Below are 14,071 nucleotides of genomic sequence, written 5' to 3' on the forward strand. Positions count from 1 at the left end.
GCAGGAAAACATAAGTTTCGGACGCAGGAATCCACAATTGCACCTAAACTTATAGATCTGAATCGAGCCTAATACACTTTCTCCCTAATAAACATATAAAATAATACACTTCCCCCATACACATAAAATAATACACCCCCACCGCACATATAAAGTAATACACCCCACACCCACATATAAAATAAAGAGCCCCCCTCTCCTGCTTACCTTTTTGCAGGGAGGAGATTTGAATGGGGCCTTATTGTGAGTATATTAGTGTCCATAGTACCATACCGGATATAGTTAAATAATATTTTGAAGTATGAAGTTTGGTAAGCGGCCCCCGGTGGGCGTAAAACAAAATTGTCGAGAGGCCCCCGAATGAATTGATTTTAAGACCCCTGGTCTACAGCTAAATGATACACAAATAAAATACATGTTTTTTTAGTTGAGCTGCCTGAATGTATTTTTAAGATTTAACACCTGAGTTTAGTGTCACTTAAGGCTAAAAAAAGTTTAACAAATATTGTATAAGTATGAAATGCCACATATGAATATTTTGTAGGTGGAGATCTCGGCTCCTTTTAGACGTTCTTCTGTTTAAGCTTATCCACTCTGCGGAAAAAAAAAGTGTATTGTTTGCAATGAATTGCTCCAGCTGAAATATACATACAGAACAGAATGACTTCCCCACTGCAATCCCTGCTCTGTTCAGACAGGGCCCCCTGTCCTTTCAGTATTTAAAGCATCAGCATTTTTTTTTTTTTCAAAAAGGTTAATAATAAAAGTGTAGAAAAAATAGTTTGTATCCAGGAGACCTATTCTTTTAAATTGTTAGACTAGGAATTAAATTATTTAAACAATTAAATTGTTAGAATAGTTCGATTAAGGACCCCGAAAAAAGCTACACCAAAAACAATATTATTGCTACTACAATATTATTATTACACCAAAAACAAAATTTATTGCATAGAAAAACAATTTAAACCTTCACCGCATCAAAAACCCCATAAAAAAACTGACAACGTTGTCAAGTTTTAAATGGGGTTTTTGATGCGGTGAAGGTTTAAATTGTTTTTCTATGCAATACATTTTCTATTTTTTCATTCATTTTGAGTTTGGTCATTACAGTGACTCCTTTCTTTATTGGTTATGGTCTTTCGTGACCATAATATTGTTTATGGTAATAATAAAAGTGTCCCTAAACCATTACAGTTTACCTTGAAATAAACGCTAATATGCTTTTTACTTCTAAATAAACAAAACCTTGGAAGCATTGTAAATACATACAACCTACAGAAATTCTTTAATGAGGCTCTCGGGAATTGATTCTAGTTTCCCTTGCAGCTATTTAAGGAAGGAGTAATCATTTTAATGCAATCCTGAGCTTCCAGAAGAAGGCATGCCTTGTCGCTGGCATGGGGTATAATAACTGACTGGTAAAGCATACATTTGATCACAGTACATGCTTGGTGCTGTAACCTTTAGTTAATGAAATTGTATGCATTGTAATGGTGGGGTGTATGAGGATGTGCAAACTATCTGCCAGATATACAGAATCAGGTTTATTTCACACATGTAATTAAAAAAAAAGCGTTCTCTGTTTCCTTACTATTTGCAACATACATTGGTTCATGGCAAAGTATAGTGTTTTGTGGGAGGGAACACATTTATGTAATATTGTGCCAGCGCTACATTTTGTGTGACTTTCACATTTTACATGCTTGCTGGTCTATACTTTCTTTAGAACATTCAATATGCAAAATCACAGATTCTCTTTCTAATGGTCATCAGTATGCAATTGCAAAAAGCATATTACCTGAGCGACTACAGAGGTAGAATCAATTACAGGATAAGTCATATAAGGCATGCTAAAATGGCCTGCCATGTGATACTATTAGATGTTACATTGTTGCTTGAGAGGCTGTTTGAGCATGCCTTGGACCCTTACTCGCCTAGATGAATGAATGATGTTAGAGGAGAACTATGAGGTGAGTGATTTTCACTCAACCTCATAGTTCGAGCCGACATGTGACAATGAAACTGTCACACGTCGGCTCAGTAGATCGGGAAGTGAGCGAACACATACCGCGCTCGCTCACTTCTCAATCCTGTCCCTGCAGAGAGCCGTGACTGTCACTCATGGCTCCCTGCAGGGATTCCCCCCTCGCCCAGCACTGACTGGAGGAACGGATGGGGGAGGGGGCGGGTACAGCTGGCTCTGCCTCTAGATAGTCAGAGCCAGCTGTCAATCATGCAGCTGGGTGAGCTGTAGCTCACGGTGTACTGAGCTTTGGGTCACGGGAGGACGCTAGTTTATGTCCTCCCATGACCCTGAGGAGAACTATGGGGAAAACCACTTACCTCATAGTTCTCCTTTAAACTTTCAGCCAATGTCCTTATTTTCTTCATCTACACAGGCCTGTCATATTCCACAAATCTTTCATACATAAAACAATTTGCATCAAGCCTTTTGAATACTGGAGATGGTCCTGGTGCTTAGCAACAAAGCAATATAGGGTGCAGCATATGTCGGCATGGGTAAGGAAAAGGAGCAGGTGCTATTTTTTCTTAGTTGTGGCCTGGAAATGGAAGCACACAACTCACTAGCTGTAGTCAAATACACTGCACTCCCTTTGATAAATGAGCCAATGATACCATATCTAGCCATAATCATAAACATAACCATGCAAGGCAACAAAACACAGAGCAGACGCCACCTCCTAATGCAGTATGTTTATTGACCAGATAATGAAATAAAAGTGCAAAAAAGGTTCAACTCACCATTCCTAAAGGAAACCAGGCATATCAATAACAGAGTCCAAAGGCCCAAGAACGCTGTATAGTGGTAGGTGCACCGCAACGGGGGGCTGTGCTATCACGTGTCAGGGTAGCCAACCCCTTCCTCAGAGCAAGACCTTCACCTCTATATGTCACACGGTGCACTGATGAAGGGGTTGGTTACCCCAAGCGCATTTGAACAATCCCCCCCTGTAGAGGTGCACCTATCACTATACAGTGTTCTTGGCGATCGGTCTCTGTTATTGATATGTCTGGTTTGCTTTAGGAATAGTGAGTAGAACTTTTTTACTGTTTTATTTCATCATTTGGTCAATAAACATACTGCACTAGGAGGTGGCGCCTGCTCTGTTTTGTTGCAGATTCCAGTGACTCCCTGGTTGAGGGCAGCCCCATGATTCTTAGCATTGGCGGAATGAGCACCAGTCTCATTGGTCTGAATCTTGCCTATAACCATATCTAAAAACACTTACTTGGGATTTCCTGTTTCATATCAGCTGGATTACATTTGATCCCTTTCACCTTACAGTTGAGTTTATTTGCAACCATATACTGTATTTCCACAGTACTCATAATCTTGTGTTCTTCAGAGCTCTCCAACATCTTGGGAACGGGATGAGGACCAGGTCAGGATGGGAAGGATGAGGTCATCTGTAGAAGCCTTGACCAATGGATGAATGTGAGATGACACAGTAATACAAGTATCTTTATTAAGAACATAAAATGGCTAACTTATCTACTGAACTGCCAGCAACAGATTTCATTTTAGTAGGCTTCTCTGATTATGTCCGACAACCCGCCGTTCTGTTCCCGCCATTTTTGACTATCTACATGCTCTCTGTTTTGGGCAACTTTCTTCTGATTTACGTGACCATTGTATCTCCTCAGCTACAATCTCCAATGTACTTTTTCCTCAGCAACCTTTCCCTTGTAGACCTGTGTTTGACAACAGTCGTGGTCCCTCGGCTCCTCCTAAACTTACTGTTCAAGAATAAAACCATCTCTTTCCCAGATTGCATTGCCCAGGTTTATTTTTTCATCGCCTTTGCTGGAGTGGAATGCTTCATTCTTACCTGTATGGCCTACGACAGATACGTGGCCGTCTGCAAACCATTATATTACATAACAATAATGAACAGGAAGCTGTGTCTCCAGCTAGTCCTGGCTTCCTGGATAATCAATTTTGTCAATTCTATCCTCCATACTCTTTTGATTTCTAGGTTGTCTTTTTGTGGATCTCGACTTGTTCAGCATTTCTTCTGTGACCTACTGCCACTCTTCAAGCTTTCTTGCTCTGATACATCAACCAATCAGTTGGTCATCTTCACTGAAGGATTCGTGATTGTTGCCGTGCCTTTCTTGGTTACTTTGATTTCTTATATTCATATCATTTGGACCATATTGAAGATACCGTCTTCCACGGGGAAGAAGAACGCATTTTCCACGTGCTCAGCCCACTTGACCGTAGTCATGTTGTTTTACGGAACAATGATTTGTGTGTATTTTCGACCATCATCTGCATATTCACTTGTCTATGATAAACTTGCAGCGGTTCTATACACGGTCTGCACCCCAATGCTCAATCCATTTATTTACAGCTGGCGGAATAAAGATGTAAAGAACGCATTCAAGAAAGTCATACGTTCTCATGTATTTATGTAACTGAATCAAGTATTCATTCATAGACAGGGGAGAATTTAACAAAACCGGAGCAGACAACATCTGGAGCAGCTGTGCATGGCAACCAATCAGCTTCTCTCTTTCATTTTCAAACCTTAACTGGACAAACGAAAGAGAGAAGCTGATTGGTTGTGTAATATTCAGGGCGGATATGACCCGTAGCCAGCCGTATCAGCAAATACATTTTTATTCTTCTTCACGATCCCAAAAAAATAGCTTATATTCAGCAGAATGACACAATCAACAGGCCTTATTGTCAGAAAATACAAGATTCTGCTCAGCACCTGTATACCAAGTCCCACCTCAGGGTTAGAGTCCCAGACTGCTCACAGAGGGTTCCAGTATGGACACAGGTGCCCCAGCAGTGTCTCGGTAGACGATATCCCACAGCTTAACACACATAGCCATGTGTCCTGCTCCAAACACTCCTCACAGATACAGACTGACCGGCTTCCTGTTCCTTTTTAACCCACCCTCTGGCTGGTGGGTTAACCCTTTCATTACCAGAACTGGCTGTAGTCAGGGATGGAGGCTCTGTCCCACCCAAAAATCTCTCTGAGCCTCTGGATTCCGGGACCCATGTATAAATAACAACTCTGGGAAGACTGCCCAGAAGTTAGAAGTTTCCCTTACATGTCCGACCCGGGAACCCCTCACACTGCTTGGCGAGAACCCTGAATACAGGGTGACCTTAACGGGACCACCACCTAAACAAGGGAGGGATATACCGTCCATCCAGGATCCATTCCTGGCGTCCTGTACAGTTGCCATAGGCAACTGCTCCACATTCTTCTGCACCAGTTTTGATAAATTCCCCCCATAGAGTAATGCCTTTACATTACATTAATGGCGTAGGCAGCTGAATTTCTTTCGGTATTAGCCTCTTGAAGTCCCCTTTAGAGCTTAGAAAATGAGGATCACCAGCATTCAGAAGATAACGTTCAAATCTTGATGTTTATTTATTTAAATAAATTGTCACCTATATAAGATAGCCAACGTTTCGGGGCCACACAGGGATCCCTTCAACAGGGCAACATAGTGACAATGTATTTGAATAAATGAACCTCAAGATTTGAACGTCATCTTCTGAGTGCTGGTGATCCTCATTTTCTACGGATTGATGTACACGGAGCCAACCGTGATTATCACTGCAAGCACCACTATTGCTATTGGTCCTAAACGCTACAAGGAGTGCAGGGGGGACACATCTGCATACTGCCTTTTAGAGCTTAGACAGGGAGAGGAGGAAGTAGCACAAGGAGCCAAGTGACAAAGAGATATCAGTCTCTTGCTTGTCCATCCCTGTCCAGTCACAAGGTGGGGGAGGAGCAAGACCTGTAAGTGTTACTTCGAGTGAAATTAAAGTCTTTATAGCAAAAATGGCTGACCGGTAGGCTATTTTTTATGACAGAAGAGACTGCGCATGTATCTTCTGCTATGGAAGCTTCTACCAGATTGTCCCTAAGTGTACACTGAACCGTGCTATTGCAGCTTAGAGAACAGTCACAGCAAGACCCTGCGCTGCAATTAAGTAACTTACAGCATATGCACATGTTATGTTACCTGAACTTGACCAATTCCAATGGCCTAAGGCTGGGCACACACCTTACAACCATCGCAAGACTTTTGTCTTGCGATGGTTGTAAGGTACTTAAAAAAACGTACGATCGGCCTATCTTGCATAGGCAGATCGTACTTGCGATGATCGCAAGCCACGCCCCCTGAGGGGCGGACTTCCGATGACCGCAATGCCGAATGGGCCCGTCCCGCTTTTATCTTACGAACATGCTACAGACCCGCCGAACATCGTACGATGCTCGGCGGGTTTTGAAACATGTTCGTAAGTTTAAAGTCGTGCGACCTTACAGTAGTAGAGGTCGCACGGCTTCCACACACCTTACGACAATCGCGGGATTTCCCGCAATTATCGTAAGGTGTGTGGGGACCTTTAGACTGGGTGAAGATGAAAGCACTAACAAGAAAAGGGAGTGAAGACATTGCAGCACTGTAGACGGGGGGTCAACTTACATAATATGGCAAAACTCACCTGGGAGTCTGTAAAAAATGAATGAAGGCAACTGGACTTTTTTTTTTAAAGATATTTCACTTGTCATACGACCAGCTTTCTCAATTCAGAACGACTTATACAAAAATGATTTGGGAATAAATATGGTGAATGTGGCTCCAATCAACATAATCAGTTTATCATAACTAGCATGGGATCAGAGACCTCATGGAGATAAGGTGTTGATGGCATTTACATAATTGGAGCTAGCAGGTGTTATTAAGCCATCCAGAGAGAGGTGTTAAAACAGCATTGTATGTGGCAGACAGTAGATGCCTCACCCTCACCCCCACCTCTATTCAAGCTGGTGTTCTTGGACTGTTTGGCAATAATAAAAGAGTAAGGGAGGCAACATTTACCATATTTATCCCCAGATAATTTTTGTACAAGTCATTCTGAATTAAAAAAGCTAGTCGCATGACCAGTGATAAGTCTTCAAGGAAAATACAGCAAGTCCAGTTGCCTTTTTTTACACATACACCATGATCTGGATGAATGAGAAACTTCACAGACACCTGGGAGTCAATTTTGTCTTACGCTTTGGCAGTTCCATTCCGCTTTAACCACAGCACAGCAAGATCAGGTCTCTTGTCCCGCCAGGCAGGGTTGTGCTATATATATTGCTGGCCTGAATGGACCGAAATACGAATCCTTTGGTAGGTTAATAATATCCCCATATATGTATTTCCTCTGAGTATTTAGCTTTTTGTCTGGACTTCAGCTTTAACTTTATAGAACCAGATATTGTGTTCAACAGACTTGATGGTATTCTTATTCCCAATATATTATATGCTTTAGATAACACTTTTTTTTGTTCAATCAGACAATATTTTTTAGGGCTTGTTCACACCAATTGCGGTGCGTTCCAGAGCGGTAGCAAATGATTAAACACGTTACTAATCCACCAGCCGTCTATTGTCCATGAGTTCCAAAGGACAGGTGTGTATAAAAAAAAAAAAAAAGCATTTGCTCCTCGGCTCCATCTGGTGGCGGGAATACCACACTAATGGCATTCACCCAGCAAAAGGCTAGGCAGAGATGTTATAAATTAACCCCATTGGATCAAGCCGCATTGAGAATTCAGAACTTGGCGGACTCCGGAGTGTTAATAAAAACACTAAAAAGGAGGTTTCTAAAGAAACAACACTACAGCAGCAGTACAATTGTATCAGAAAAGTTGTACAATTTATCATTAAAAGGCATTGATTCAAATCCAGACCAGTGACTGCCTCGGTTGAGATGTCAACTGTCTGCTGCGCGCAGGAGGAAGCACTTCCTCAGTCTCTTCTCCCTGCTGTAATCAGACTGCAACATTGTAACTGTAGCAAGTCACAGGGTGAAAGGCTGCAGCAGGGGCTGCTCTGTGTCAGACTTTTTTCTTAACACAGCCATGAATTAACTTGATTGCATCAGCACCGAGCTGACATCTCAGTCCGGTAAGTTGGCGGCTCTGAATAATGTCTGTTCAAAGGTGGTGCTGACCTTCTAGAGAGAAAAGTAAATGAAAGCTTTGTGAAAATGCACAAAGAACCCATTATTGAGTGCTGCCGGAGACGGCTCTGCCCTTGTGATCTTGTACTGGACAGGAAGTTCAGGGAAGCTGAACTGAGAGAGTTGGAACCAACTGTTCAGAAACATGATGACTGTAAGTACATGGGCACAAATCTAAGGGCTAGTTCACATCAAGTGCAGAGCAGTTACAGAATGGATCAAAACTGCGTCCAATGTATTCCAATGGTATTTTGGCCTCTAGTTTACACCAGAGCGTTCCAGGGCATGTGGAAAAACTGCAGCATGCCATTTTTTTCTGCTCTGGAACGCACAAAAATGCATGCAAACGTCCTGGAACGTACGGAAAGCCCATTTTAGGCTAAAAAAAAAAAAAACGGCCCGGAACACATCAAAACACACTGCACGCAGATCTGGTCTGCATTTGGTGTGAACAAGCCATTAAGAAATATTTTTCTGGACAATGTCTATTTCTTTGATCTGGATTCATTTTTGAAAAAAGTTTGCGTGTTTATTACTACTTGAATTGCATCCTGGAGGACCTCAGGCAGCCATGTCAGGCTGTGTTGGGGATGAGTGCAGAGCTCTGCCATGAAACTGCTGCCCATGGAGAGGATAGATATGAGGATAGATAGATATAGATAGATATATATACACGCCCGTGCAATAAACTTCTCACATCTCAGCTATAGTTTTAATTAGTTTCTGAAAAATGTACATTAAAAATATGTAAATATATTAACAATTCTTATATATACACCAACTTGTGTTCCAGACTTATTGGTCCTCTAACATATAAAGTAACATTTCCAATAGCTGTAAACATGGATGAGATTTTATTTTCAGTAAAAGAATCCTGTATCTGCATAGAAGGATGCTCGCCGTCACGTCACTCCGTTTCATTTCCTATAAAGCTTCTGCTCTCTTCTAAACTCAAGTCTGTGGAAAGAAGTTTTGTGTAATGTGAGGTAATGAAGCCGGGCTCCACAGTTCTACTTCCTATCAGCTAGCAGTCCCCAACCAGCGCTCCAGGAGTCATCTGATGGTGTTTATTGGTGGCAGCCTCGTGGTAGGTCCTTAGATCTGAAATTCTCATCTGGTCTAAAAACTTGCTACACTAAACAATTCTCATCAACATCAAGCCAATCTGAAATTACAGGCTTGTTCACTGAGGCAAAAATGACGTGCAAAGTGTGTTAAGCCGTAAAGCTGAACTCCTGGATAAACACATTTTGTTTAAATAAAATAAGGTGTATATATTGTTATTGGAATCTTGGTCGGCTTTGTGTATTTATTCCAAATCTGTGCACTAATCCAGCAGGAAAATTTTCCGTTTTGCAGTAACCTTCTGTAATGAAGACCGGTCACTGCTGCTCTCTATCCCTGTGCAGGGTGACTGGTCTTGTCTCCGCCCCCTCATGTAATCAAGACCGGTCACTACTGCTCACTATCCCTGTGCAGGGTGACTGGTCTTGTCTCCGCCCCTCCTGTAATAAAGACCGGTCACTACCGCTCACTATCCCTGTGCAGGGTGACTGGTCTTGTCTCCGCCCCTCCTGTAATAAAGACCGGTCACTACCGCTCACTATCCCTGTGCAGGGTGACTGGTCTTGTCTCCGCCCCTCCTGTAATAAAGACCGGTCACTACCGCTCACTATCCCTGTGCAGGGTGACTGGTCTGGTCTCCGCCCCTCCTTTAATAAAGACCGGTCACTACTGCTCTCTATCCCTGTGCAGGGTGACTGGTCTGGTCTCTGCCCCCTCCTCCGCCCCCCACCTGTAGTTTTCTGCAGGTGACCTGTAGTGGGTGGGGCCTGATGGGTCCCTCCCACAGCTCTACATAAACACAGAGATAATGGCACTGCTACTAATGGCATTAGGGGCACACAAAATGGTTTTATATCCTTTTGTGAATGTTGATGAACAATTATGAAAGCTTCTGGCTCCAGAGCTCCATTTTAAAGCCAAAGCTCTGCCAATCATTTTTTTTTTTTTATTTGGATAGAGGAAAGGTCAGAACCTTTGTCAGGTCTGTATTGGTGGTCTGTGTCCTCGGGACAGGGAGTGAGGGGAAATCTCTTCAGGGGGGACACGGAATACAATTTGTTTTTCATTATAATGGGGAAGGATTCAAAGCTCTGTCAGCTTATTTTCTTTGTCTAGGCACGGCAGAAAACCTGGCCCTTGGTATTATGTTGGCCCCTATAGCAAACATTTATACACAGAATGGAGATGCAACTACATGTCCTTGATGTACGCAGAAAGCCAGATAGAGATTCTTCCCAACAGAGAAGAGGAGTAGAGTCGCAGAAAACACTTGCAGACACCAGCGAAAACTCCAGCGTCCATTAAGGGCGTGATGGTTCTGCGCAAAGATATCTTGTGCGGGCCAATGGCTTTTTCTTTTTTTGTTGTCAGTGTCCATTATTCTTGTAAGTGACAGTACAACCGACAGTCTAAAAATTCTATGAAAGCTTGTGTCCCTCGCTGGACTGCAAAAAAAGATCTTACAGCCAGTACAAAAATCCTATTACTGTCTGAGGTTTCCTTATTCTATTGATAACTACTCCCATCAATTCTTGCCCTGCTGTTAAGAGGGATAGGAAGTAAGGTATGATCTCCACAACGTGGGCATAGAAAGAGATTAAAAAAAAAAAAAAAAACTTGACAGAATTATCTCCAGTTAATCCAAAACAGAAAAAATAAATAATATATTTGAACTTTTTGGCTAGAACTGGACATTGAGATCTGTTTACTGAATAAATGATGCACTGAATATTTAAATATATAACCATAGGCTCACATTTGTTTTTTTACACACTCCTTGTCCACCTTACATGCACAATTGGCAAAGCCCATCCCCACCCTTTGTGTATGTCGCCATTGTTTATTAAAATGTTTTTACGCGATGGAGGCGCTCTCTGCGTTTTGTTTTCCAGAGTTGAGGTTTCCCTAAAGCCTATTTGAGAGCATGCCTCGTTTACGGTCTATACTAAGATCACTGCAGTTTTTCTCCTTGTTTGTACTGAAGCCGCTGGCGCTTTGTTATATTCCGTTTGCTGCTTTGGATACTGCCTGCGTCTGAGCCGGGACACCCGCACGGACCTGCACTTGGGGTGGCATATGGCTGCGTAGCCCCATAGAGAAGGACAGGGGCTGCGTACTAATCACACGCAGCACCTGTCCTTCCCAGGAGCTGCCCGATACGGCCGTGCATGTGCCGGCCTATTCTTGTGTGAATGAGGCATAATGATATAAGGCATCTTCCAACTTGGAGAGGGAGAGAATACAGTTAAAATAACCAAACAAATAGCCCTCCCTAGAATGAAGGCTGCACTACTATAACAATTTAAGAGTGCAACGTCAGAGTTCTACAAATGGCCATACTTGACTGTTCTTTTTAAAGTGTACAAGGGGCCACAATGCTCTAAATCCTCCATATATGGAGGAAAACAAAACACGTAGCTGCCTTCGCCATGCACCTCCTTTGCAGCATAGTATTTTATTAAACCTTTCAGGTGCTCTTCAATAAAAAAAAAAAATACAATTTTCGAATTGATATACCATCGATCTTGAAAAGATTTGTAGAAGGAGATGGCCAAGAAAATGTACAATGCAAAACTAAACAGAAGAAGGGCTTTGAAAGATAAATTCTGATTGGTTGGTAAGGTGCTGCACTTTACATTACCCCCACTTGTGATATCCAAGTGGCACTCACAAACAGACACAGGCTGGGGACCTCTGCAATACAATAACACAAAGTGAGTGAAGGCAATTAGTGTGGTCACTAAAACTAAGTTAAGTCTTGAAAAATGTCATACAGCAAACAAAATGAAGAGCGATTGCAAGCTGTCATGGAGGAGGAAATGAAAAAAATAAATAAAAAGCAATGAGGTGCCAGACACAGTATTAAAAAGAAAACAAAAACCTAAAATAAAATTAACAAATGCGGTATAAAAATTCCTTTTGTAAATTACAACTATAGTATATCCAAGTCGTGGAAAGTTTCCTTAGCTTTGAGTTCTCTGCGTTACTCCGGGGACAGGATCCCCACAAATTAATGTTACTGTTCCGTCAAATAAATCCTCCATGCTGACTGCTACGAGTTCTGTAGCGGTAGCCTGGTTGGTTTGGGAATCTGGTAGTGCCACGATTACTTGGGAGCCGGCCAGCTGTGATTCGTCCAACGTGATCACTTGCTCTGTAGCGGTGACTTGATCCTGGGTCTGTATAACCTACAGATATTACAAAGCAGGTTTAGAAAAGATTCAAGCTAATCATAGCAGTCTTAGGCCCATGTCACACTTGCGATCCTGTCGCTGGCAAGAACATTTCATGCACTTAATTTAGTAATAAGGGGCAGTAGTAGGGATGCACCGATATAATTTTTTCATTATCAAGTACCGATATAGATAGATAGATAGATAGATAGATAGGTATATCTATATATATTACGGTACTTACGATATCACATTCATCTTTTTGTGAATAGTTCAGATTTCAGTATTATAGATGTAGGATAGATAGATGTAGGATAGAAATGATTAACCCACCAGACAAACATAAATAGTAAAGTTGCTGGTGGTTTCTTGGAGGGAGAGACGTGCATGTTCCTATACAGATATGTCTGCAGCACACTTTTAAAAAGAATGGAATGTACAAACCTCCTGCTTCTGATTGTTGGGGCAGAATCTGGGGCTTGGAATCTGATGATTGGTTATGTCACGCTCCAAGGCGTTTGTTATCAGTAAAACAACATGCAGCCTGTAATGGGTTTCCGAGATTGGACTGCTCAAAAGAAAGCTAGGCAGCACCAAGTTGTTGTAACTAGGCAATTAGTTAGAAGTGCAGTGATCAGAAGCCGATTGAAAAAGGGTTCTAAGAGGCGATAGCCCCAAACAGTTCTTTTGGGGAGGGATGGGACAAATTGCATACTTTGCCCAAAATTGGTATACCCCTTTAATGTCTATTTATACTGCAACCCCCACCCCCACCCCTACCCCCATGAGGACAAACCAAGTGCACTTAAAAGAGAACTATAGGGTAAGTGTTTTCCCCATAGTTTTCTTAAGGGTCACGGGAGGACATATACTAGCATTCTCCCGTGACCCAAAGCTCCGTATATCGCAAGCTACAGCTCGCGGTATACGGAACCCGCTGGGACAGATCCCGACATTACCGTCGAGATCCACCCAGGTGTGTGAGTGACAGCTGGCTCTGCCTATTTAGGAGGCAGAGCCAGCTGTACCCACCCCCTCCGGCGTCCGTTCCGCCAGTCAGCGCTGGAGGATCGGAGAGGGGAGGTGGGAATCCCTTCGGGGAGCGGTGACTGACAGTCACTGCAGGAAGATGATCAAGAAGTGAGCGGGCGATGGTATGTGTTCGCTCACTTCCCGATCTATTGAGCCGACGTGTGACAGTTTCATTGTGTTCACGTCGGCTCGAACTATAAGGAAGAGTGATTTCCACTCACCACATAGTTCTCCTTTAACCACTTCAAGACCAGGTGTTTAGACCCCCTTCCTGGCCAGGCCATTTTCCAGTGTTCAGCTCTGTGATACTTTGACTGACGTTTATTCCGTCATGCAACGCTGTACTGAAATTAATTTTACACCATTTTTTGGGGACAGATAGAGCTTTATTTTGGTGGTATTTAATCACCACTGGGGGTTTTATTTTTTATTATAATTAGGAAAAATTACTGAAAATTTTGAAAAAAAACACGTTTTCTTTAACATTATGTTAGGAAACATTTATTATTACCCAGTTTTTTGGTCAAATATAAAAGATCAGGTCACATCGGTTAAATAGACAGCAAACATGTCAAGCTTTAAAATTGTGCGCACCCGCGACATCGCAGAAAACGACCGCAACCAAAATTAGCCATAGGCGACGCTTTAAACGTTTTTACCGCTCATCAGTTTAGTGCTATCAGTGATTGATGGCCCTAGACTTATTGCTCTCACTGCGACGTTCGCGGCGATATGTAACATGTGCGGCGTAATGGGCGCAATCGTCTTTTTTGCACGTATGCGCCCC

At 42.4% G+C, this 14,071-nt stretch overlaps 2 protein-coding genes across 2 annotated transcripts in view; one reads left to right on the forward strand and one right to left on the reverse strand.

The window, feature by feature from the left end:
• The first annotated feature begins 3,501 nt into the window (after nt 1–3,501).
• On the forward strand, nt 3,502–4,440 carry LOC108791779 (olfactory receptor 1L4-like). The gene has a single exon (XM_018562349.1). The coding sequence runs from the start codon at nt 3,502–3,504 to the stop codon at nt 4,438–4,440; it is 939 nt and encodes a 312-aa protein (XP_018417851.1).
• Nucleotides 4,441–11,617: 7,177 nt separating this feature from the next.
• ZBTB40 (zinc finger and BTB domain containing 40) overlaps nt 11,618–14,071 on the reverse strand; it is a 28,962-nt gene continuing 26,508 nt past the window's right edge. Inside the window, exon 17 of the mRNA XM_018562363.1 lies at nt 11,618–12,267. Coding sequence (XP_018417865.1) covers nt 12,043–12,267 — 225 coding nt within the window. The 3' untranslated portion in view covers nt 11,618–12,042. The remainder of the gene's footprint in view (nt 12,268–14,071) is intronic.

This window comes from Nanorana parkeri, unplaced genomic scaffold (assembly GCF_000935625.1).
Source record: "Nanorana parkeri isolate BGI_ZX_2015 unplaced genomic scaffold, ASM93562v1 scaffold573, whole genome shotgun sequence".
In the NCBI taxonomy this organism is placed as follows: domain Eukaryota; kingdom Metazoa; phylum Chordata; class Amphibia; order Anura; family Dicroglossidae; genus Nanorana; species Nanorana parkeri.

What these genes read in the sequence shown, in the direction of transcription:
- LOC108791779 (XM_018562349.1), top strand. Translation starts at nt 3,502, where the DNA reads ATGGCTAACTTATCTACTGAACTGCCAGCAACAGATTTCATTTTAGTA.